Raw genomic sequence first — 27,547 nt, forward strand, 5'->3', positions numbered from 1 at the left:
GGGAGTCCCACCGCTGGGGACCCCCGTGATCTTGCACGCGGCACCCTGTTTGTAATCAGTCCCTGGAGCGTGTTCGCTCCGGGACTGATTACCGGCGACTACAGGGCGGACGGCGTGTGACGTCACGCCTGCGCCCCCATGTGACGTCACGCTCCGCCCCTCAATGCAAGCCTACGGGAGGGGGCGTTATAGCTGTCACACCCCCTCCCATAGGCTTGCATTGAGGGGCGGAGCATGACATCACACTGGGGCGGAGCATGACATCACTCGCCGCCCGCCCTGTAGTCACCGGTAATCAGTCCCGGAGCGAACACGCTCCAGGACTGATTACAAACGGGGTGCCGCGTGCAAGTTCACGGGTGTCCCCAGCGGCGGGACTCCCGCGATCAGGCATCTTATCCACTATCCTTTGGATAGAGGATAAGATGTCTAAGCACCGGAGTACCCCTTTAAACACTTTGCAGTTCTCACGGGAATCAATGGGTTGTCCTAGAATGTGGGTATACGAGCTCCTCTAGAGCCAAGGACATTCTTTGAAGCCATTATCTGCTCTGGGTCTTAATAAGGGAATCTTCTGTTTATTGACAATTCCCTGACTGGGAATTTGAAAATAGGACAACCACTTTAAAGACAAACTGTATTCCAGAGGATTTACTCTATCCTGTTAGTAACATAACTCTGTAAAAAAATCTAACTTTACATGCAATTTAAAAGTCAACAAAAGCCCCTATGGGTACTGTAATGGAAGCAACGCACCTTCCTCTAAGTTGTAAACGTCGTCAGAATCTGCCAATAATCCAGTATCTGTGAGGCTTGCCATATCCTCAATGCAGAAAAGATATATCTATTGATAGTACCAGTTTATTGCCTTTTGGACAAAGAATGCTGTCTGGAAAGATTATGATCAGCCAGTGGAAATGTAGCTTGAAAAGCGAGTACTCCATGGAAACCATAACATTTACTAGTTCTAGCCAAGTATGGTACATCTAAAGACTTATCAACCATACCCTGTGGGGGAGATTTATCAAAACCTGTCACGAGGAAAAGTTGCAGAGTTGCCCAAAGCAATAGATCCCATAATTATTTTAAGAGGGAGGAACCGATTTTGTACATAATAGGGCTTAAATATATTGAGGAATAGATATTAAATAAACTAAACCTCTTAAGGAAATAGACCATTTGTGACTTAACCCCCATAAGAACCTTGCCAATTCTTGTTTTTGCGCTGTTATTGTTTCCTCCTAGCCCTTTAATAGCCATAACTCTTCAATTTATTCACTTACACACCCATGTGAGGATTAGTTTTTTTTGCAAGACCAATTGTACGTTGTAATTTCTTCCATTATTTTTCCATAGCATATGCTCCAAAACAAATAAAAAAAAAACATTTATGAGGTGAAATTGAAAAAAATATATGCAATTTTGTTAATTTGGGGGGTCTTTTATGTGCCATTAACCATGCAATTTCAACAATACCCAATTTGTACAGTTTCTGTCATATTTTATACATTTTAAAGAATTCTAAACTTTTTTTATATTTTTTTATTTTTTATTGACATTTTCGGAACCCTATAACTTTTTTACATTTCCGTATAGCAGGATTATGTGGATACATTTTTTGCGCTGTGATCTGTAGTTTTTATTGGTACTATTGTGAAACCTTTTTGATCGCTTTCTACTTATTTTTTCTGGCATATGATGTGATAACAAAAAACACATAATTCTGTGTTCTGTGTCATATTAATGTTATATCTTAACCCCTAAAGGACGAAGCCGAGGCGCATGCGCGCGGCTCACGGAGAGGAAGCAGGTGATGTGAGCTCCGCGCCACTCGTGTCTCTATAGCCTTCTTAAGCGCCGAATCTCGGCTCCACAACGCTGATCCACATACCAATCAACTTCTGAATATGCCCAGGTCGGGTAGGAGGGGGGCGCTCCGCAATTCGCAAGCTCTCTCACAGTCTATTCCTGACTTATTCCGCTCGGGGGCCCGCTCAAAGATGGCGGCGGAGCGGGATGCTTCCCCGCTCGGACTATCTGATGGGGAGGAGCCTGCTGCACCTACAGACCTCACGCCAGCGGCCATGTTTCGCAACATCAAGAAAATGTTCCACTCGGCTCTGACTAAAGCAGTGGACGACTTCACCTCTCAGCTGCAAGACCTGGGCAAGAGGGTCTCAGATAATGAAGCCAAGTTGGACGTGCTGGTTGATGCCGCTGAGGAAGACAGAAGGGACCTCGATGATCATTCGGCCCAGCTGCGGGATCTGGAGCTGAAATTGGAGGACCTCGAGAACCGCTCAAGGCGGGCTAACCTACGCATTCGTGGCCTTCCTGAACCTGATACAGATCTCACTAAAACGGTAACTTCTCTGTTTTTTGACCTTGCCCCCCAACTGGAGCCGGAGCTACTCAGGTTTGATCGCATCCACCGGGCTTTAGCCAAACCGAGGGGCCCTGACTTACCCCAGGATGTGGTCTTAAAGCTGCACTACCCCGAAGTCCGCGATGTCCTGCTGACCGCTGCCCGCAACCTGACGGTGCTTCCTGGGATGCCTCCTTCGGTGCACCTGTACTCAGATCTGGCTCCCTCCACATTGGCCCGCCGCAGGGACTTTCGTCCGGTCACTTTGGCATTGCAGCGAGAACAGATAAAATACAAATGGGGGTTCCCGTTCTCCCTGTCCTTTCAACTGAAGGGGAAATCTCACACGGTACGCTCATTACCTGATGCACAGGAGGTCCTGCTGCAGGCCCGCATACCCCTTGTGGATCTTCCATCCATGCCTCAAAGAACGAATCGTCCTACCAGAGTATGGACCCCGGCGCCACGGGCTGGACGGGATCGTCCCCTCTCCCAGGAACCACGCCAGCCTGCTTGAAATCACAGTTCGGGACTCTGTTTGTGGGCTGTATCCTACCTGCCCCGTTTTGCTCCACCCGGGCCTCCATGTTACCCCTGTGGGACCCTCGGTGGTACATGCGACCCCCGGATCCCCCCTTGTTTTGATATGCCTGCACATGTGTTGGACTGAGGACCTGGGGACTTCCTTGCCCCATCTGCTACACATGTTGTTTTGCCCCTGATTTCTAATGGTAAATGGTCGAGGCAACCTGGACCCTACTCATTTGGATTCTCATTGTCCACGACTGCTCGCTGTTGCTTGCCTCCGAACTGCCTGTGTTACCCTATTGCTCATACGGGACCCCTGGCTTAGTGTACTAGGCCTGATTCCCCCTTATCTGACACGCTTACCTGTATGCTGTGATGGATATCTGGGGACTTCTTACTGGAGCCGACAACGCCTGACCCTACCGCTGATGCCTACTATACTTTAGACTATACTGCCTAGACCTGGCCAGTCGGGCCTTTACCTTGTGTCAATAACTGCCCTTCCCTCGCCCTCTTTCTCCCCTACTTCATTACCTTTTCCTACCTCCTTCACCTATACAGGCTCTTTGTTCTCTTTTTCTCTTGCTTACCCCTTAATTCTCAGCCCTATGTTTTCTTTTTTTGCCCTCTTTTCCTCCACTCTCTCCCTTCCTCCTCCTATCTCGACTTGCACTCTTTGCTTGGATCATCCATGTAATAGGCTAGACGTGAGTGGACTGATGTGCCTCATCTACCCCGGCCGGGGTGTGGGAAGTTCGATGGTTCTAGTGGCACTCTGGACCATCTTTCCCGAGTACAATTGTGTTTTTATTTGTATTGTTTTGTTTGCTTTTGTTTCTCTTGTTGTTTTAGGAGGTTCTCTATCTATGTACCTGTATTGCACTGCTGGAGATGTTCCTGGATCGGTCGTCGCCTTCTGTAATGTATATCAGGTGGTGGTCCCTTCCCTTTTGGTCAACCAATTGCGCTCTTTATTCTATTGCCTATGTGTAGAGTAATTTCTCATAATGTGAGGGGCTTTAATTCCCCCTCTAAAAGAAGGATGGCGTTCTTAGCTTACACCCGACTCAGGCCTGATATAATTTGTATACAAGAATCGCATTTTACTATGTCCAGCTACCCCAATTTTTTCCATAAATCCTATATGAGGGGTTATAGAGCGTCTTTTACTAGTAAGTGCAGGGGAGTTGCGGTCTTTTTACACAACTCCCTCCCACTCGAAGTATCCGACGCTAAATGCGATCCGGAGGGTCGCTACCTGATTATTTTGGGATCCTTGTATGGGAAGACAGTGTGTCTTATGAATACTTATGCCCCTACTGATAACCCTATTTTATTCTTTAAAGACATGTGCACCGCTCTTGGGTCCCTGACGTACGAGACCTTGATCTGGACTGGCGACTTTAATTTCGTATTTAATGGCAAGTTGGACCGATCTAATACGGTTCAGTTTCGTAGGTCGGGGACCCAACAGCGCCTGCTTTCTAACCTATTTACTACACACTCCCTAGTAGATACTTGGAGAGAACATAATGGTAATAGTAGAGGATACACTTATTATTCCCCGGTTCAGCGTCACTATACGAGAATAGACTGGATATTGGTCAATGCTGCCACGGTACCTTAACTACTTTACTCCCGACATGTCCCCATGTCGTGGTCAGACCACGATGTGGTGTTGTCGGTCTTTAACTTTATGACCCCCCTCACACTCCCTTATAGGTGGAGATTGAATGAATCACTATTGACTATGCCACGCATTAAGACCCAACTTGAATCTGATATCACGTCTTATTTCACTCTGAACAGCTCTCCTCAATCATCCCCTCATTGGACGTGGCTGGCTCATAAGGCCTATGTGCGAGGTCGCCTGATCTCTGTGGCAACGGGTTTGAAACGTGACAGAACAAGAGTCCAAGTGGCTTTGGAAGCCAAACTTTCCAGGTTAGTTTTTGCACACCAGCAGGACCCTACCTCCTATCTCTACAGATCTATTGCGGAGACCAGGTTGCAGCTGGATGCCCTACTCTCCACAAAGGTGGAAAAGGCTTTGAGATGGACTGGAGCGACATATTATAGACAGGCGAATAAGCCTGATAGACTGTTGGCTGCTATGCTTAAAAAGACATCCTCGTTCAATCGAGTCCATAGTGTTCAATTGAAGCCTGGCCTCCGCACCTCCCACCCAGACCGTATCTATGAAACTTTCTCTGCTTTCTATACTCACCTTTACTCAGCCCCTCCTCTTCCCAACTCTTTTTCCACCTCTTTACATGCCTTTTTGTCCCCCCTGTCACTCCCTACTCTATCTGCTCTAGACCGGGAGGCACTGAATGGCCCCATCACGGAGGAGGAGGTAGAGCAAGCTATTAATCATCTCAAATTGGGCAAGTCCCCCGGCCCGGACGGATTTTCCTCTTCATACTTCAAGACATTCTCTTCCCAGCTGATCCCCCCTCTTGTCTCCTTCTTTAACTCCATAATGTCTGGTGCTACTCCCCCTTCAGAGTTTCTCGACACTTTGATCACTGTTTTACCTAAACCCTCTAAGGACCACTCTCTCCCCTCTAACTATCGCCCTATCTCTCTTCTTAATGTTGATTCTAAGTTACTCACTTCTATCCTTGCTTCTAGACTTAACTCTTTCCTACCCTCCCTTATCCACCAAGACCAGGTGGGGTTCATTCCGGGCCGCCAAGCACCGGATAACATTAGGAAAATTCTAAATCTAATTAACTATTCTGATGTCACTCGGACTCCAATGTTAGCCCTGGCATTGGACATAGAAAAGGCCTTTGATACGGTTTCCTGGCCGTACTTATTTCAGGTGTTATCTAAATTTGGCATCTCTGGTTCTTTTGTCCGCACATTGCAGAGCATTTACTCGACCCCGACAGCCTATCTCAAACTACCCTCTACGTCACCCTCCCCTATCTCTATAGGCCGAGGTACCCGACAGGGATGCCCCCTTTCGCCAGCGCTCTTTGCGCTGGTGATGGAACCCCTAGCAGTCGCTATTAGGGATAATCTTGACATTAAGGGGCTTACAGTGGGTACAACCGAATACAAAACTAACCTATTTGCTGATGATCTCTTATTGACGCTGACAAGTCCCCAGATTTCCCTTCCTAATTTGACCTCGCTTTTGGATAAGTTTGCTGGGTTGTCGGGATTGAAAGTGAATGTGGCCAAGTCAGAGGTTATGTTCTGCAATGTTCCACCTGAGATGCGTCATTTGATTTCCCTGAATTTTGGGTTCCATGACTCTTCACGGGGCTTGTCTTATCTGGGGGTTACTCTTACTACATCCCTCAAATCCCTATATGTTGCTAATTACCCCCCACTCTTTCGCTCTATTAGAGGGGACTTAAATAGATGGTCGTTCCCTCATATTTCTTGGGTGGGCCGCATAAATGTTTTTAAGATGGTTATTCTGCCCCGTATCCTTTATCTGTTTCGTTCCCTCCCCATCCCGGTAGTGAAGAAGGACGTGTGCTCTCTCCAACGTGCCCTATTCCATTACATCTGGAATGGCCGTCGCCCCCGGATTAATAGGACAACTATGCATTATCATAAAAGAATGGGTGGACTTTCTGTTCCATGTCTGATGAAATACTATTATGCAGCCAGATTGGCCCAACTTGCCCTTACACATGCAGTACGGGGTGCTCCTGGGTGGGTGGCTCTGGAGGAATCTCTAGTCTGTCCCTATTCTATCTCAGCTTTGATGTGGTCCTCTTGTCCTGTTGCAACCCTTCTCCCCTCTACAGCGCAAATTACTTTATTCTCTCTGTCTCTTTGGCGCTTGGTCCGCTTTAAATTTTCTTTACAATCCTCGGTCCCTCCCCTCCTTCCCTTTCTTTCTAATCCCACTTTTCAGCCTGGCATTTCTACCGCTCCCTTTTCATGGTGGCACACTGCTAAATTGACTAGACTGTATGACCTGCTGGTGGGCAAACAACTGATTACTCTGGCACAGCTATATTCTATACATCACCTCCCCCCTGGGGAGCACTTTCGTGCTCTACAGGTTCTATCATACTACTCCTCTCTGGGCACTCGAGGCTTTAGGGTGGATACCACCTTTTACGAAGCGGCCTTGCTATACAGCCCTACACTGCCTGGCTTGCTTTCTAGAATTTATGCACATTTGAATGCCCCTCCCGCAGACACCAAATTACGCTTCATGAAGGAATGGGAACGTGACCTGAATGTGACCCTCACATTGCCCCAGTGGCACGCATGCTGTACGGCTGTCAGCAGGGGTAGCTGGCAGGTCTCCTTAATGGAGACTTCAATCAAGATTCTGCATAGAGTCTATATGGTTCCCTCCAGACTGCATTCAATTTATCCCTCGGTCTCTCCCCTGTGCTTTAGGGGGTGTCGAGCTGTTGGTTCTATGCACCATATTTGGTGGAGCTGCCCACAGGCAGTGCGGTTATGGAGGCAGATCCATGTAGTCTTGAAGAACCTGTTTGGTGTTCGCATGCCCTGTTCCCCTTCCTTTTGTCTCTTAAGTAATAAACCTAGCAGGATGCCGTTCCGTACATTTCGGATGGCTCAGTTCATTCTTATGGCCACCAGGATACATATAGCTGCACAATGGAAATCCCCATCCTTGTCTTTTCATAAGGTTATTGACAAGGTCAACTACATCATGCTGTGTGAAAAGTTATCAGCCATACGTGAGAGTAGGGTAGAATGTTTTGATAAGTTGTGGGAGGCATGGCTGCTTTCTCCTTATTGTCCTTCTATGCAAACATGCCTCTCTCTCTATTGAGTGGGGGTGGGTGATGACCTCCATGTTTTACGCTAGGTTGAGGTTCCCTCTGTGGCGACGACCGGTCCAACCAATATTATTCTTATCTGTTTTCCTCCTATGTATGCATTATGGTTCCAGTGCAATTATTATTGTAAGCTGATCAGATGTCTCCTCCTAGTTATGTGTTGTAACTGTTTTATTTGTTACCATGTACCACAACGCCCATATGGGCATCCATACCTACCATTTACATTCTGTATATTGCTATCAGCTCTCTTCAATAAAAGACTCATGGTTTGACTGTTAAAGGACGAAGCCCTTTTTTGCAAATCTGACCACGGTCACTTTAAGCATTAATAACTGTGGGATGCTTTTACCTTTCATTCTGATTCCGAGATTGTTTTTTCGTGACATATTCTACTTTAACATAGTGGTACATTTTTGTCATTACTTGCATCCTTTCTTGGTGAAAAATCCCAAAATTTCATAAAAATTTTGAAAAGTTTGCATTTTTATAACTTTGAAACTCTCTGCTTGTAAGGAAAATTATATATTGATTCACAAATACAATATGTCTACTTTATGTTGGCATCATAAAGTTGACATGTTTTTACTTTTTGAAGACATTAGAGGGCTTCAAAGTATAGCAGCAATTTTCAAAATTTTCACAAAAATTTCTAAATCTAAATTTTTCAGGGACCAGTTAAGTTTAAAGTGGACTTTCTGTGAAATACCCCAAAAATTACCCCATTATAGAAAATACACCCCTCAAGGTATTCAAAACGACATTCAGAAAGTTTGTTAACCCTTTAGGTGATTCACAAGAATAGCAGCAAAGTGGAGGAGAAAAATCAAAATCAGTATTTTTTACACCAACATGTTCTTGTAGACCCATTTTTTTTCATTTTTAAAAGAAGTATAAGGAGAAAAAGCCCCCCAAAATTTGTAGCTCAATTTCTCTCGAGTATGGAAATACCTCATATGTTGACATAAAGTGCTCTGCAGGCTCACAACATGGCTCAAGAGGGAAAGAGTAACTGTGATTTTTTTAAAACAATTTTTGCTGTCATGGTTTTTGAGGGCCATGTTGCATTTAGGAAGCTCCCATGGTGCCAGAACAGCAAAAAATAAAAAATAAAAAAATAAACATGGCATACTATTTTGGAAACTACACCCCTCAAGGAACATAACAAGGGGTACAGTGATTTAACCACTCACATGTGTTTGACGACTTTGCATTGAAGTTGGAAGTGAAAATGGAAAAAACATTTTTTAACACTAAAATGAATTTTTCATTTTCACATGGTGAAATAGGAGAAAATGGACCCCAGAATTTGAAGCTCAATTCTCCTGATTAAGAAAACACCCCATATGTGGATGTTAAGTGTTCTTCTGGCGCACTACAGGTCTCAGAACAGAAGGAGCGCCATTGGGGGCCATGTATATTTACAAACCTCCCATGGAGCCAGCAGAAACTCCCCACATGTGACACCATTTTGGAAACTACACTCCTTCAGGAATGTAACAAGGGTTTTTCAGACAATAGTGATAATGTTACCCCAAATGTTTCATTTTCACATGGGGTTATAGGGCAAAAGGCTCCCAAAATTTGTAGTGCAATTTCGCCTGAGAAAGAAAATACCCCATATGTGGATGTAAAGTGCTCTGTGGGCGCAATGCTCAGAATAGAAGGAGCGCCATTGGGCTTTTTGAGTAAAAAGTTTGTTGGAATTGAAGTCGTTTACAAAGCCCCCATTGTGCAAGAACAGCAGTAACCCCCCACATGTGACAGCAGTAACCCCCCACATGTGACACCATATTAGAAACTACACCCCTCAAGGAACGTAACAAGGGTTATAGTGAATACTTACAGCTCACATGTTTTTTGAACAGTGGGCCGTAAAAGTGAAAGAATTGATTTTTAACACTGAAATGCTGGTATTAACCAAAATATTTTTAGTTTCACAAGTAGTAAGAGAAAAAAAGCTCCACAAAATTTGTAGCCCAATTTCTCCAGAATAAGGAAATACCCCACATAAGGCAGTAAAGCACTATGCGGGAGCAAAACAGGGCTTAGGAGTGAGACAGCACAGATGAGATTTGAGGCCTAAAGTGGTGCTTCGCACTGCAATGGTTGAGGTTCTGACATAAAATCTAAAAGAAAAACCCCGACAAGAGACCACAATTTTGAAACTACACTCCTCAAGGAAGGTAACAAGGGGTACAGTGAGTACATACACCTCACAGTTTTTTTTGAGAAGTGGGCCATAAATTGAAAAATGTTTTTTTTTACACTACAATGCTGGGGTTACCCAATTTTTTTACATGTTCACAAGGGGTAATTGGGGAGAAATTGGGTTACATATTTTGGAGGACTTTTTCCCCTGACTATGGGAATACATCAACATATGGGGTAACTTGCTGGACGGGTGCACAACAACGCTCAGAAATCATAGAGGTCTGTTTGCATTTGTTGCCTATGGCATATCAGTAGCTGGCCGTCCCTATTCTGTTCCCTCAAATGTGCACCCCGCTCAGGTGGGGAGAGAGCGCTGCAAATTTGAGGCAACTGCAAACTCCCAATGCTGTTGACTCTGTGACCCATGACCCATTTTTTGGGGGGAAAAAAACAAAACATCGGGGGTATTGGCAAATAGGTATTTTTTTATGGGGGGGGGGGGGGGGAGGTGTTTTGGTTTTAAATTTGGAAGACAAATGGACTGGTACATTGGAGTCGAGTATTCCAGGCAAAACCTTTTTTTATATATATCAACTGGCTCCGGAAAGTTAAACAGATTTGTAAATCACTTCTATTAAAAAAAACTTAATCATTCCAATAGCTATTAGCTTCTGAAGTTTTCTGTCTAACTGCTCAATGATGATGTCACGTCCCGGGAGCTGTGCATGATGGGAGAATATCCCCATAGGAACTGCACAGCTCCTGGGACGTGAGCCATCAGAGAGCAGTTAGACAGAAAACAACAACTCAACTTCAGAAGCTAATAACTATTGGAAGGATTAAGATTTTTTAATAGAAGTAATTTACAAATCTGTTTAACTTTCCGGAGCCAGTTGATATATAAAAAACAGTTTTGGCCTGGAATACCCCTTTAAAATCAGGTGAAAGGATTACAAATTTAGAACTCCATAGAAGGGTGATACTCCCTGAAGCAGTTTTTAATGCAGAGGCCCGGATGATCGGGGCAAGTGTCGCACTGCGAGTGGTGGTGTCCTTCCGAATCCCCCTCTTGCGACACACTCTGCATTTTTTCTGGGATCATCCATTCTTGCCAGTGTGGGGGACCTCACTTGGAAAGTGTTGACCGGGAATGATCCGGGGGTCCACAGTTCCAGAGGTGCTCTGACCCGCTCTTCAGCGATCACCAAAGATGAGGGCATTTAGAACTTCCTCTTTAAACTGCAGGAATGTCCCTGTGTTGCCAGCGCGCTGGGACAGTACAAAAGAGCTATACATGGCAACCTGTACCATGTAGACCGCAACTTTTTTGTACCATGCCCGTGTTTTGTGCATGGCATTATATGGCTTGAGGACTTGATCAGAAAGATCAACTCCCTCCATATACTGATTGTAGTCCAGAATACAATCAGGCTTGAGGACCGTCCCACGGTACCTCGCACAGTGCGGCTGCCGTTCCCATGAATTGTGGACAGCATAAGGACATCCCTCTTGTCCTTATATCGGACCAGCAACAGGTTTTTTATGGGAAAAGGCATCGGATTCACCCCGGGGGGATATGAATTTGGAGGGAATAGGAAGGAAGGCCTCTTTGATTCTTCCGGGCTGTACCACAAGCGAGCGTGGATCTGACGGTAAGGGATGTGAAGAGAGGGATACTAGTATAAAATTATCCACGTAAAGGTGGTAACCTTTATCTAGCAATGGGTGCAAAAGGCCCCAAACGATTTTCCCGCAAACACCCAGAGTGGGGGGGGACATTCTGGGGGTTCAATACGGGAATCACATCCCTCATACACAATAAACTTGCAAGTGTACCCTGAGGTACTCTCGCAAAGTTTATACATCTTCACGGCATACCGCGCTCGCTTGGTTGGGATGTATTGCCGGAAGCAGAGTCTCCCCTTAAAGCAGATGAGAAACTCATCAATAGAGACCTCTCTTCCAGGGACATAGGCCTCCCAAAATTTGGCACCCGAAGTGATTGATGACCGGCCTGATTTTATACAGGCGGTCATACGCGGCATCACTTGGGGGGGGGGGGTAATTTGCATGCCACATTATCAGCATAATGTAAACATTTCTGAATGGCCTTGAACCGGGGATGTGACACGGCCATATTGTAAAGCAGGGTCCAATATTGCCTGACACTGGGTTTTTTGACCAGGCCCATATGCAGTACGAGGCCCCAAAATGTCCTAATTTCGGCTGCATCGACTGGGAACGAGCCATTGGGCCTAGCTAAAAGTACTGACATAGTCAGTTTCAGTGAACCCGACAATGTCAATCTTGATTCCTGAGTCGCAAACAAACTCAGGAATCATGGGCTTGTGGTCCATTGGCTCAGTCCAGACAAGTTCTCCGATAAGGGGAACCAGTGAACTTGGCTGGGGGGCTTGACCAGTATGAGCGCCAGGGTGACTCATACTAGCATGGGGCACAGGGTCAGGAGTAGAGGAGGTTTCCTCCGTCGCCTTGGTGGCTTATGATCAGAACTAGATGATGAGGAGGATGAGGAAATAAGGAAGCTGGGGTCTTCCTCTTCCTCTGTGGCGCTTTCAGTGTCGGAGGCAAGTATGGCATATGCCTCCTCTGCAGAAAACACCCTGCGGGCCATTTCCCTACTTTAATGGGGGGTGAAGTGTATATGTGTCGGGGCGAAAACTTTATTTGTGTATGTGCTGTGTGTGGTGTGGTGTGGTGCGATACTACCTCCCTAACCCACCCTAACCTAACTAACTAAACCCACCCTAACAGAAAAAAGTATAAACTTAAAAGGGAAAAAATAATTTTTTTAATTGATTGCTAGCGCAAAAAAAACCTGCGCCCAGAAAAAAGCGTGTACCTTATCAGTGGTGTGCGCACTAATTAGCGCTTGGTGGCGGCAGGGGGCGCTGAAGTTGTGGGGGGGTTCCGGTCACTCAGCCCAGAACAGACTCCCACACAGACTCCCACACAAAATACCCGAAAAATAAAATAATAAAACGCTTAAACCCGAAAAAATGCACCCGCCTGAACCAAAAAAAATAAATACTCTGACAGCGGTGGGGCAGACCACACACAGAAGTACAGTCCATCCACACAGTACAGGCCTGCTACTGGTGGCACGGACGGCCTATAAGTGCAAGAAAAAAAAAAAAAGCTGATCAGTACTACAGGACTGATCAATAGCGTGTGGGCTTTAGCTAACGGTGGCATACCACTCTTTTATAGCTAAGAGGTAGGCCCAGTAGGACCACGCAGCTAAAGGTGCTACGGATCTGTGGACACCTATGGATGGTACGCTGAAATATTTTTTTTTTAAACTCCTAACTGTCCCTACCTAATCGAATGCTTTCCCTGACTGCTTTCTGTGCCAACAGGCCACAGAAGGGGGGGCAAGGGGGCCCTTTTTTTACACTGAGGGGGAGATGGCAGCACGGGGCTCCATCCTGCACACCAGATCTCTCAGAAATGGTGGGCAGACATGCAACATGCTCCTACACCCACCTCCCCCCTCCAAATACTGCTTCGATTAGTGTGGTCACTATGGTTGCCCAATCACAGCTGTACTAGGTGGTGGCAACACTGCCATCTCCCAGTACTGTACGGATCATGATTGGTGGTGTGTGTTACACCACCGATCATCATCCTTATCCGGGTCATGGGGTCACACGTGACCCACATGACCAGGAAGCGCCACAGACCGCCGGTGAGTATTTACCAGCAAACTGCGGCGATCCCCGATATGAGGAGGTCTCAGGACCCCCTCCGGCGATGAGACAGGATGCCTGCTGAATGATTTCAGCAGGCATCCCGGTCCAGTCCCCAACCGGCTAGCGGCGGGACCGGATTTCCCACGGGCGTACCCATACGCCCTACGTCCTTAAAGACTCAGGATGCGTCCTGAAGAGGTTAATATGAATTCAAATAGAGATAAAAAACAGACTGTGGGCACTAGTGTTCCGGAGGTGGTGGTCGCCGCTCAGTGCTGCACCATTTTATACTAGGGATGTTAGGGTCGCTCTACTTATAGGTGGCCGTGACGTGGCTAGCACGAGAAGCCTTAGATCACCATGCATGTTGTCGATGTGCGACCATGTCTGTTTTTTTTCTCTACTTGAATTCACATCACATTATATTTTAATACACTGCTCAAAAAAATTAAGGGAACACTAAGATAACACATCATGGATCTGAATGAATGAACTAATCATATGAAATACTTTCATCTTTACATAGTTGAATGTGCTGACAACAAAATCACACAAAAATTATCAATGGAAATCCAATTTATCAACCCATGGAGGTCTGGATATGGAGTCACACTTAAAATCAAAGTGTAAAACCACATTACAGGCCGATCCAACTTTGATGTAGTGTCCTTAAAAGAAGTAAAAATGAGGCTCAGTAGTGTGTGTGTGTGTGTGTGGCCTCCACGTGCCAATATGACCTCCCTATAACGCCTGGGCATGCTCCTGATAAGGTGGTCTCCTAAGGGATGTCCTCGCAGACCTAGACTAAAGCATCCGCCAACTCCTGGACAGTCTGTGGTGAAACGTGGCATTGGTGGATGGAGCGAAACATGATGTCCCAGATGTGCTCAATCGGATTAAGGTCTGGGGAACGGGCGGGCCAGTCCATAGCATCATTGCCTTCCTCTTGCAGGAACTGCTGACACACTCCAGCCACATGAGGTCTAGCATTGTCTTGCATTAGGAGGAACCCAGGGCCAACCGCACCAGCATATGGTCTCACCAGGGGTCTGAGGATCTCATCTGGGTACCTAATGGCAGTCATGCTACCTCTGGCAAGCACATGGAGGGCTGTGCGGCCCCCCAAAGAAATGCCACTCCACACCATTACTGGCCCACCGCCAAACCAGTCATGCTGGAGGATGTTGCAGGCGGAAGAACATTCTCTGTGGCGTCTCCAGACTCTGTCACGTCTGTCACATGTGCTCAGTGTGAACCTGCTTTCATCTGTTAAGAGCACAGGGCGCCAGTGGCAAATTTGCCAATCTTGGTCTTCTCTGGCACATGCCTAACATCCTGCACGATGTTGGGCTGTAAGCACAACCCCCACCTGTGGACGTTGGGCCCTCATACCACCTCATGAAGTCTGTTTCTGACCGTTTGAGTGGACACATGCACATTTGTGGCCTGCTGGAGGTTATTTTGCAGGGCTCTGGCAGTGCTCCTCCTGCTCCTCCTTGAAAAAGGCAGAGATTGTGATCCTGCTGCTGGGTTGTTCCCCTCCTACAACCTCCTCCACTCCTCATGATGTACGGGCCTGTCTCCTGTTAGCGTCTCCATGCTCTGGACACTACGCTGACAGACACAGCCTTCTTCTCACAGTTCGCATTGATGTGCCATCCTGGATGAGCTGTACTACCTGAGCGAAAGCACCGGCAGCATTCAAAAGTGACCAAATCATCAGCCAGGAAGCATAGGAACTGATAAGTGGTCTGTGGTCACCACCTGCAGAACCACTCCTTTCTTGGGGGGGTGTCTTGCTAATTGCCTATAATTTATACCTGTTGTCTGTTCCATTTGCACAACAGCATGTGAAATCGATTATCAATCATTGTTGCTTCCTGAGTGGACAGTGTGATTTCACAGAAGTGTGATTGACTTGGAGTTACATTCATTGTGCAGTTTAAGTGTTCCCTTTATTTTTTTTTAAGCAGTGTAGTTTGGACAATTACGCTTGCAGTGATAAGAAATATGTTTATTATTATTATTTTTACATATTTATTTATATGGAATATGGGAAAAGGGGGTGATTAACTTTTTCATATCAAAAGTTTAATGTGTGTGGGTTAAACCTTTATGAAATTTTATTTTTTTACACTTTGTCCCTGAGGGGACTTTTTTTTTTCCAACAGTAAATTTTTATTAAAGAATTTATCATAAACAGAAATACAAACAATGGAGAAAAAGTACACTGATAACATCAAAAAGAGGCAAAATCAATGTCATACTAAATAGTACCACACAAGGGCAGTAATATGGCTAATAACAATGGAGCAATACATCAACAGGAGTAATGCACAAGCTGGCTGAAGCCCACAGCTCCTCAATGTGTAGGCAATGAGGCCCAAGGGCCACAACAAAAGGAAAAAACAACAAGGGAGACAACAACAAGGTCCACAAAGATAAACACCTAACAAAACATAACACCCAAGGAAGGGAGAAGGGGAGAAAAAGGAAGGGAAAAGAAGGGGAAGAGAGGACAGGGGGGTCAAGGCGGCTGGTGATCAGAAAAGCGGTCCCAAGGTTCCCAGATAGAGAGAAAGGAAGGGATAGTATTGTTTAGAGGCCGTAAGGAATTCCAAGGAGCGTATCTCACGAATACGGGCCAACAGGTCTGATTCAGAGGGAGGAAGAGTCCTCTTTCAACACTTGTCTATGAGGGTTTTAGCTGCCAAGACAATATGCATGAAAAGTTTAAACAGTTTCTTAGAAAGGGAAGGGTGAAATAGGTGAAGTAGATAAACAAGAGGGTCGAGAGGGACAGGAACTCCCAGTACATCAGAAACAAGGCTCCACACTTTACCTCAATAGGCCACTATGAGCGGGCATGACCAGAAAATATGATACACCGAACCCAGCCCCACCCCACAACGCCAGCAATGAGGAGGTACGTCAGGATTCAGTCTATTCAGCAACTCAGGGGTATGATACCAGCCCATAATCATTGTATACAGAGTTTCCTTGTAGGCAGTGAAAATGGAGGCCTTAGAAGCCCTCTCCTAAATAACACACCACTGAGGACAGTCTCCCAGCGACCCATGTATCGGTGTGAGAGAGGGTTACCATTAGGGGGTTGAAGAAGTAAGGAATAGATCTTCGAGAGAAGAACCCTCGTCTGAGGACCCCCCCCCCCCCCCCCCGATACAACCGCTAAAAATTAGTGGGCAGAGAAACAACAACAGAGCAGGTACCCGAGGATAAAAAATTTCTCAATTGCAAGTAGTGAAGGCGCTCAGACGAGGGGAGCCCACAGCGATTCATCAACTGGTCAAAAGGCAGGAGAGAGCGAGATAAGGGGTCCACATCACCAGCCCAGCAGAAGAGGCCCCGAGACCCCCATTCCCTCACTATCACAGAGGACATACCATAGGGGAAGTCAGGGTGGTAGAGGAAGGACCGCATAGGGGAAGAGGAGGAAAACAGTTTGAATTTCACAGAGCAGTAGCCCCAGACATATTTAGAGAAAGACATAGGGCCTAGTAGAGTAGAGATTGAGAGCATAGATGCAGGCGCCGGCCAGAAGAGCGCATTATGGTTGACAGGAGCCGACCAGAGCTTCTCTAACTCCGTCCAGCGACTACACGCGTGATAGGAAGACCACACCGCTAGATGGCGCAGGTGTGCAGCCCAATAGTACTTAACCACATCAGGGACCACCAGACCCCCATAGCTCTACTAGCCATCATGACGGACATCAGCAACCGATGTTTCTTTCCGTCCCAGATTAACCGGAAAATAGCTGATTGAAAGGAACGAAGGGCCGTTAAAGGTACTCGAGTGGGCAACGTCTCCAAAAAATAGAGTAATTTAGGCAGGATCGTCATTTTAACTGCCACTAGTCCCTTAGGGGACTTTTAGGAGGAATCATTAGATTTCTCCTACAGATCAATGCAGTTCAATAGAACTTTATTGATCTGTGTGCTTTGTACTTGATTGAAAAGAGCCTCACTTCAGCAGGCTCTATCAATCCCAAAAACTCAGATGGTCAGAAAGGAAAGGTAAGCCGAACAGCTACCTCAACAGTGGATAGACTGACCCCCAAATCACCCCACTAGACCACCAGGGGCCAATTAAATGTCCATTTAGACACTGCTGTTGCTTTGACAGCGGCAAACTAAAGGGTTAATAGCCATCCACATGCCGACTATTAGTGGCAGCCCTAAGCTACAGCAATAAGCTGAGTGCCACCTGGCTTGGTGCGGCTCGAGTCAAGAGCCCCCACTATACAACCTTAACAGCACCATGATGTGTAAACATGGCATGGGTCTTTAAGGAGTTAAGGAAAGTATTGATCATGGCATCTGAAGGGTTAAAAGTGTGATCGCTGATGTCCGCCATTACCAGAAGTCCCCAGCGGGGCCCGTGCACGAAGCGATTGTAGCTCCTGTACAGGACATAAATTTCAATCCTGGTGCATTAAGTACCTGGCAACGAGGGCATACATTTCATCTATTGTCGTTGCGTGGTTAAATTATAAAAAAAAAATTAAACATTTATGACAAATGAGTACTGTGGTGCAGGAACACTTATCCCTTATGTGACCACTGGGACTCCCCGGGAACTCCTGCACAGCTACTCTTACCATGAACAGAGTGTTGACCCCTGCACAAAGTAGCGGCCAACAAGCCCCTTCCATGTATCTCTATAGGACATCCAGTGGTCGGTATCTCCGGCTCACCCACAGAGATGCATAAAGGAGGCGTAACTGCTAGCGCTTCGTGCTGGGGTCAACATGCTCTGTTTCTGGGGAGAGCCGGGATTCTGTGCAGGAGATCGCAGGGTGCCCCAGCGGTTGGACCTCCTGCAATCAGACACTTATTGCCAATCCTTTGGATAGGGGATAAATGTTCCTGCACCACAGTACTCCTTTAATTTTGTTTCACAATTCAACTAATACAGATGCTAACTGCTTTAAAGAAGCAGGCAATGGGAATCTACTTCTAACCTTTTTCTCAAGAATTCCCCACACAGGCTCAAAAATATTCAGGTCTGGTGACTAGTCTGGCCTGGGTAGATGCTTAACTTCTTCATGCTCCTTGAACCAAGGCCCAGTGCACAAAACAGTGTGGAAAGGAGCATTGACATCCTGAAAAATCACCATTTAGAAACAAAATCTGGACTATGGGATGGAATTGGTCACTTAGAATATCAAGATAGTTCTGGGCTTTCACTTTGACTTTGAGGACAACTATTGGAGTCAAATAGTGTCATGATATTGCACCCCAAACCATACAAAAACTACCAACATTGCAGGTTTCATCCAGTGATCATTAGAAGTACACAAGTCTGTAAGTGGGAAAACTGTAAAACTGTCCTAGTCACATCCTTGTGTAGCGCACACCTGACAGTTCTCACTGATACAGGTGCCTTTAAACCTACATTTAACTCTGTATTTATTTATTTATTATTGTTTTTGTGCTTTTGGCTACAATTTGATGGAATGATCTTCTCTCCCTCCTGCCAAGTTTCGACTTTTAACCAAACCTACCTCTGCTGCCTGCAGATGTTCGCAGGTCTTTGCAGACTGAGATGTGATCAAGGGAACAGTTGAGCTGAACACACACATCAATCAGGTTAAAGAAACCACTACCAGGCCCTCCCCAAAATACCCCATTGGAACTTTGTAAGATTTGACATATCACAATGCTAAGACAAATGAACAGATTTTTAGCTATATAAGCTATGTGACTGAGTAAAAAGGGGGTGTTACTGGTGATGGCAGTATGTCATGAAGAGTTCAACTTGACTATATAAAAATAAGGGTGTTCTAGTTATTTTTGTTAAATTTCTGTTCCTAACTATTGAATGAGGACGGCACTGAAATAAAGTATTACATATGAGGAAGTATTACAACTAACCAGTACTATATGTTACTTATATATTGCTCAAAAAATATAAAGGGAACACTTAAACAACACAATGTAACTCCAAGTCAATCACACTTCTGTGAAATCACACTGTCCACTCAGGAAGCAACACTGATTGACAATCAATTTCATATGCTGTTGTGCAAATTAAACAGACAACGAGTGGAAATTATAGGTAATTAGCAAAACACCCCCGATAAAGGAGTGTTCTGCAGGTGGTGACCACAGACCACTTCTCAGTTCCTATGCTTCCTGACTGATGTTTTGGGGACTTTTGAATGCTGGCAGTGCTTTCACTCTAGTGGCAGCATGAGTCGGAGTCTACAACCCACACAAGTGGCTCAGGTAGTGCAGCTCATCCAGGATGGCACATCATTGCGAGCTATGGCAAGAAGGTTTACCATGTCTGTCAGTGTAGTGTCCAGGGCATTGAGGCACTAACAGGAGACAGGCCATTACAGCAGGGGATGTGGAGGAGGCTGTAGGAGGGCAACAACCCAGCAGCAGGACCGCTACCTCCACCTTTGTGCAAGGAGAAGTACTGCCAGAGCCCTGCAAAATGACCTCCAGCAGGCCACAAAATGTGCATATGTCCACTCAAACGGTCAGAAACAGATTCCATGAGGGTGGTATGAGGGCCCAACGTCCACAGGTGGGGGTTGTGCTTACAGCCCAAAACCGTGAAGGACATTTGGCATTTGCCAGAGAATACCAAGATTGGCAAATTCACCACTGGCGCCCTGTGCCCTTCACGGATGAAAGCAGGTTTACACTGAGCACGTGACAGACATGACAGAGTCTGAAGATGCTGTGAAGAACGTTCTGCTGCCTGCAACATCCTCCAGCATCACCGGTTTGGCGGTGGGTCAGTAATGGTGTGGGGAGGCATTTCTCTGGGGGCCGGACAGCCCTCCATATGCTTGCCAGAGGTAGCCTGACTGCCATTAGGTTTCAAGATAAGATCCTCAGACCCCTTGTGAGACCATATGTTGGTGTGGTTGGCCCTGGGTTCCTCCTAATGCAAGACAATGCTAGACCTCATGTGGCTGGAGTGTGTCAGCAATTCCTGCAAGAGGAAGGCATTGATGCTATGGACTCACCCGCCTGTTCCCCAGACCTGAATCCGATTGAGCACATCTGGGACACCATGTCTTGCTCTATGCACCAATGCCACGTTGCACCACAGACTGTCCAGGAGTTGGCGGATGCTTTAGTCCAGTTTTGGGAGAACATCCCTTAGGAGACCATCCGCCACCTCATCAGGAGAATGCCCAGGTATTGTAGGGAGGTCATATGGGCACGTGGAGGCTACACACACTACTGAGCCTCATTCGGACTTGTTTTAAGGACATTACATCAAAGTATGATCAGCCTGTAGTGTGGTTTTTCATTTTGATTTTAAGTGTGACTCAAAAACCAGATCTCCATGGGTTGATAAATTTGATTTTCATTTATAATTTTTGTGCGATTCTGTTGTCAGCGCATTCAACTATGTAAAGACGAAAGTATTTAATACGATTAGTTCATTCATTCAGATCTAGGATGTGTTCTTAGTGTTCCCTTTTTTTGAGCAGTGTATATTAAAATAAACCTGTGAAAAAACTATTTGCTTTTCACAGCTTTCCAAAATCTATGTGTATTAAGTAAACAATGGAGCCTATATTTCCCTTTTGCCCCTACAAAAGGCAGAAGTCATAGTTATTAGAAGAATATTACGGTCAGGCAAGAAAAACGAATTCAACAAAGGAAGAGTGTCAGTGTGGCTGAAAGTATCTACATCAAAATTTCTAAGTAAATGTCTGTGAGCACAGAGAAAAAAAGGAAATAAGGTGCCCTCCAAAAAGAAGCACAAGAAAAGAAGAGAACAAGTGAAATGGTAAGAACAAGAAAGGAAGGAAAGGCAAAAAGGTGACATTTTTCATTTTTGTTTCTCTTAAAAATGTTAAAGGTCTCAACTACATTTACAAAATTTCATTTTCTACCCATTCTAAAGATAGCTGCAACCAAATCACATGATACATATGTCTTTTAAAAAGAAACTGACAGCAGCAGTACCTGCACTAACCTGAATACAAGTAAATAGTGCAGGTGAGGCTGTTTAAAACACACTTTACCTGGAAAAAAAATCTGATCCTGAGCAATCTATTTTTCCAAATATACAAATTTTATTTTCTGAGCAATGGAGGTCTCCAGTCTTTTGAGCAATGCTTTTGCCACCTGCTCCATCTCGATATCACCTTCCCCTTTATAAATATGCACCCTCTGCTTCACGCCATGAGTGTTTATGGTAGATCAGATTTTTTTCAAGGCAAAATGGGTTTCAAACAGCAACATCCTCACTATTAACCTGTAAATTCAGGAGACAATTCTATCAGTTTACCATTAATACATTTAAGGGGTTATCCACCATAAGGTGATTTTAGCACATACCTGGCAGGCAGTAATGGACATGCTTAGGGAGGATCTGCACTTGTCTTGGGGCTAAATGGCTATGTTGTGAGATTACCATAACACTATGGCTAGCTTTTTGTGAACTGGTATTTCCTTTCAGTTTTCTTTTTTTGACTACAAATACCAGAATTCCATTTTCCTCCCTCCAACACATCAGCCACCCCACCCATTGAACGATACGTTAGCTGCATCCATTCAAAAGACCTGTGGTTTTCAATCAGGGTGCCTATAGCTGTTGCATTAGTTGCAGAATGATCTCTCTCCCACCAAGCGATCCCTCCACCCATTGAAGCAGACAGGCTCCTTGTCATCAGCTGACTAGTGAGTAAGGTCTCGGCCGCATTGCAACCTGGGAAAAATCTGAGACAGTCATTTTGTATGCTGGTAAAAATAAATATTAGGGTGAAAATCACAGAAGAATTGTGAGAAAACAGTCACACACAGGTAAAGACACTATATTATGAACTACACTAACTTTACAGCCCCTGTAGCATAGTCAAATAAAAAAAAATACTGGAATACCCCTTTAATTCTGAATAATAACATTGTTCTACAATATAACAGCTTCATGCTACTATGGTCAACATGGGCCTAAAATGCTGAAGTGGTCAATTTAATGTTAACAGGGATAAAGACATTTGCAAAGTAACAAACAAGGCTGTATTAGATAAAACTATTATTTCCTTGCTTAAAATGAAAGATGGACTCACTTTTAGGAGATAAGAGTTTGCTTGGGACACAATATTTAGACAGACAGTGCTATAAAATTTAGTCGACATGTGTAATGATGCAAAAAGGAAAATTTTAATTTGTGAGGAATAAATATGGAGCAGTAATATATATGCAGTTTAGTTTCAACACTAATTCCACGGCTAATGGATAAAAATGAAAACTATTTTCCAACCGAAAAGGCCAAAATTAAAATATTATTTTTCCCTTAACATGCATGAAATACACAGTCACAGAATTATGCATATATTTTCATGTAGTAATCACGTTTTCTTTCTAAGTGAAAATCTGCAATTTCTCATGGGAAATAACTAAATTAAAGACACAGCCGCTTAGAAGCATCTCATACACTGAATACAATTACCTGGTTCAGGAACGCACTCTCAAAGGCATAACAATCATAACAATATGGTAGTCTCCCAACAAGCTTTATGAAGCTAAACCCCCTATGAGTTTTATTCCTTTAAAGAGGTAGTACAGGATTACAATCAAATACCTGCTGTGGGTCAACAAATGTGCCACACCTTCAGTGGAGCTGAGCTGCAATACCAGACACAGCCTATAAAAAGCTGTGGCGCTGTTATGAATTTTGAGCTGTGCCAGTGACAGGGGTGGATAGGGCATCACTGAAAAGGGGAATGTGACACTAAAATCTCCCCCTTCCCTTTTCTGTTTTGGCTCAGTATATGCAGATCTTTAATTGTTACTGTAGGTCTTAGTTTGCTTTGATATGTAAGTATGCTTATTTAACAGATTTTTCATTCCCTTATGACCAATGAACACTGGACTTTCTCCATATTCCCTCTGTGGGTGTTGTTTTCTGCCACCCGAGTTCTCCATTTTCCTATGTTTATTTACTGTTCTCAGTTCTGCTGTGCTATCCTGTATCTACTGACAGGTAGGCATCATGTAATGTAACATTGTGACACAGCTAGTTGTTTTTGTTATGCTAGCTACTAAATGTAAAACTATTCTCTTCAACAAAAACTATTCCCTTCAATATAAACAGAAAAGGCAGATGTGTTTAAAGGGGTAGTCCAGTGGTGAAAAACTTATCCCCTATCCTAAGGATAGGGGATAAGTTTGAGATCGCGGGGGGTCCGACCGCTGGGGCCCCCTGCGATCTCTCTGTATGGGGCCCCGGCTCTCCGGTCAGATAGCGGGTGTCGACCCCCGCACGAAGCGGCGGCCGACACGCCCCCTCAATACATCTCAATGGCAGAGCCGGAGATTGCCGAAGGCAGTGCTTCGGCTCTGCCATAGAGTTGTATTGAGGGGGCGTGTCGGCCGCAGCTTCGTGCGGAGGTCGACACGCCCCCTTCCTGCGGGCTGTCTGGGCTCCGTACAGGAGATCTCGGGGGGCCCCAGCGGTCGGACCCCCCGCGATCTCAAACTTAGGATAGGGGATAAGTTGTTCACCACTGAGTCACCACTGGACTACTCCTTTAATGTATTTAAATCAATGGGAATATGGAGAAAAAAACAATACTCTACCTTTATATTTGTTTCCAATCGCCATTGTTGGTATCATAATAATCCTAGGTAACAGTGAAGAATAGGTGCAACACATAATAATGACTGTCCATATGACAACTAACATTCTGAACTTCAGAAAACTGAGAAAGAGGGGGCACATTCTGAAGCCACCAACAGAACTTGTGTATGGCCAGCAATTTTGTGCAGTGTTTTTTATCCTGAAAAAAGCCACACAAAACTGTGCCATCTTTTTTCTCCTCTATGATTCAGTTTTTGTGAAGCATTTTTCTTAAAATGGTGTACATTACATTAGAATAGGCATATTTTCCCATGTTTTTCTTATTACAAACATTCTTTCATCATGTGACTTAAGGACTTTGAATTGAGGAATTAGAAAGGGGGGCCACCAAGAATAAAAAGACATACATGTACACTTTTTTTTTCTAGCATCTTTTTCACCTTTAGACTTCTATGAAAAATTACGAAAAACATTTGGAAGAAAATGCACTAGAAGTTGCCACAAAAAGGTAAAAAAGGTATGGTGATTCATATTTCCTAACTGACTCCCAATCTGCCCCCTGCATTATTGGTCCTAAAAACACCATGCAGTGTTTGTGATTTTATTTTAAATTTTTTTAAACAAACCAACATGTCTGACTGGTTCAAGATATCTAAAGGGGGTTTTCAGAACTCATGTGCATAGATAAATGGTAACACATTATCTACCTAGCCTTAAAGGAGTAGTCCAGTAGTGAACAAGTGGTGAACAACTTATCCTCTATCCTAAGGATAGGGGATAATTTGCAGATCGGGGGGGTCCGACCGCTGGGGCCCCCCACGATCTCCTGTACGGGGGCCCGGCAGCCCGCACGAATACCTTCGGCATTCTCCGGCTCTGCCACAGCGATGTATTGAGGGGGCGTGTCAGCCGCCGCTTCGTGCGGGGGTCGACACCCGCTATCTGGCCGGAGAGCCTGGCCCCCGTACAGAGAGATCGCAGGGGGCCCCAGCGGTCGGACCCCCTGCGATCTCAAACTTATCCCCTATCCTTAGGATAGGGGATACATTTTTCACCACTGGACTACCCCTTTAAAGTAGTGATAAATCCAAAGTTTGAATAGTGCTTGCATAGAGAACAAAAACCAGTTTAAGCAAAAGTGCTAAATGAAAAAACCTAGGCTTGGCAACAAAAACAACTTGTCTAAAAATCATATTTACCAGTGTAAAAGCAACAAGGCCATCTGTGCTGAAAGAGTTAAAATGGATTCTGCTAAATATGTAATTTTACATTAACATGCTTATATGGATAAACTGGCAGGAGAGATAAGAAAATATACTCAATCTTTAATCAGGCTAGAGATACAAGTGGCACTAAGTAGGGCATGAAGCCCCATGCTAATTGCAACCTCTCAGATGAAAACACATTCAACTCTACAAACCAGCAGCAAACTAAAAGAAATAGAAACCAAGACGAACTAGAGCTTATTTGTCCCTCACTTCTCAAGAGCTGCAAAGAGTTAAACTGATCCACAAATAGACTCATGTTTTATCTAGGGAACACATTTTGCAGGTCTGACAAGTTCAAGAACAAGGTAAAGGTAGATTATTCAGTTCTTACCTGTTTTTCAGCATGACCATAATCAGAGCCTTGGCTTGGCAAAAAATGTAAAATGTGCCCATTGTTTTTTGCTAGCTCCCTCAAGGCCATTGCGGTACGCACTGTGGAATTTCTGGCATGAACAAAAACCATTACCTTCAGAAAAAGAAAAAAAACACAAATATTAAGGGAAATGAAAACAGTAAGAACTGCGAAGTGCATTTACTGAGCAAAACACTGGATGACGTGCATACAAATGTACATTTTGGTTTATAAACAAGAAGATTCAATGCTTAAAGGACATCTGCAGCATTTTGATAGCGGGGGTCCGACTGGACCCCCGCAATCTCCTGAATGGGGCCCCCACATTAGCGCTCAGTGAAAGAGGTCCACCTAGAGAGGTCAAGGGTACGCCCCCTCCCCATACGGCTCTATGTGGGAGGCGTGTTGGCCACGAAGTCATGCTATGCGGCCCCCTGCAGGAGTTTGGGGGGGGGGTCTCAGCGGTCAGACCCCCCCTTCCCCCCCCCCCCCCCCAGCAAGGGATAAGTTGTTTTTGGCCACAGATGACCTTTAAATGTTAAACGGGTTATCCAAGCTTATGGAAACTATACAAATGCACTTATATGTGTCTAAATGCTTACCAGATAATGCCACCGAAGCTCAGAAGCCATTATTTCATTTTCTTTTACCAGAATTACTAATATACAGGAATACGATCCCATGATTCCTCTCTTCTCTTATAGACAGTGCCTCTATTACAAGGTGTAACGCAGTGCTATGATTACTCCCTGTTATGCTATTCTGTTGCTCAGTGACTTTGCATTATCTGCTGCCCAGTACGTGAAACAATATTCCTCCAGAGATGAGGGGGAATTCAAGGATTCTAAAGTATGACCAAGACTGACTGACTTACTGATTGAGTGATAAAGAATGTGTAGGAACACTGGGCTAAAATAAACTGTTTTGCGCATAACAACCAATCACAGTGGAGTTTTATTTTTTACCTGTTCAGGCTAAATAAAAACTGTACTCTGATTGGTTGCTATGAGATACAAATACATGTTTTTATTTTACACATTTTTGATAAATGAGGCCCAAAGTGTTATTTCACTAGATGATGAAAATATCCTTTAGAAAAAATGCACAGGTGTGTGCAGTTGTCGTTTTGGTGTGTTAGCGATACATTATTTTGAGGGTACTTTTACATACCATATTTACTCGAGTATAAGCCGACCCGAATATAAGCCGAGGCCCCTAATTTCACCCCAAAAACCCAGGAAAAGTTATTGACGCGAGTATAAGCCTAGGGTGGGAAATACATAATCCCCCCTGTCATCATCCAGACCCCCGTCATTAACACCCTCATCATCATCACCTGTCATCATACCCCCTTCATCATCACCGCCTGTCATCATCCCCCCTTCATCATTACCCTGTCATCATCCCCCCTTCATCATTACCCTGTCATCATCCCCCCCTTCATCATCATCACCTGTCATCATCCCCCCCTTCATCATTACCCTGTCATCATCCCCCCCTTCATCATTACCCTGTCATCATCCCCCCCTTCATCATTACCCTGTCATCATCCCCCCCTTCATCATTACCCTGTCATCATCCCCCCTTCATCATCTCCCCTTCATCGTTACACTGTAATCATCCCACACCACCCCCTTCATCATCACCGCTTGTCAATGTCTGATTTAACAGTGGTCTTCAACCTGCGGACCTCCAGATGATCCAAAACTACAACTCCCAGCATGCCCGGACAGCCATCGGCTGTCCGGGCATGCTGGGAGTTGTAGTTTTGAAACATCTGGAGGTCCACAGATTGAAGA

General features: G+C 45.0%; 1 protein-coding gene across 6 annotated transcripts in view; it reads right to left on the reverse strand.

Annotated features, from left to right (window-relative positions):
• ASCC3 (activating signal cointegrator 1 complex subunit 3) overlaps window positions 1–27,547 on the reverse strand; it is a 764,501-nt gene that overhangs the window by 309,678 nt on the left and 427,276 nt on the right. For all 6 annotated transcript variants that reach the window (XM_056566195.1, XM_056566194.1, XM_056566190.1 and 3 more), the window contains one exon: window positions 25,728–25,862. In XM_056566195.1, coding sequence (XP_056422170.1) covers window positions 25,728–25,862 — 135 coding nt within the window. The remainder of the gene's footprint in view (window positions 1–25,727; window positions 25,863–27,547) is intronic.

Source organism: Hyla sarda, chromosome 3 (genome assembly GCF_029499605.1).
Source record: "Hyla sarda isolate aHylSar1 chromosome 3, aHylSar1.hap1, whole genome shotgun sequence".
NCBI lineage: Eukaryota > Metazoa > Chordata > Amphibia > Anura > Hylidae > Hyla > Hyla sarda.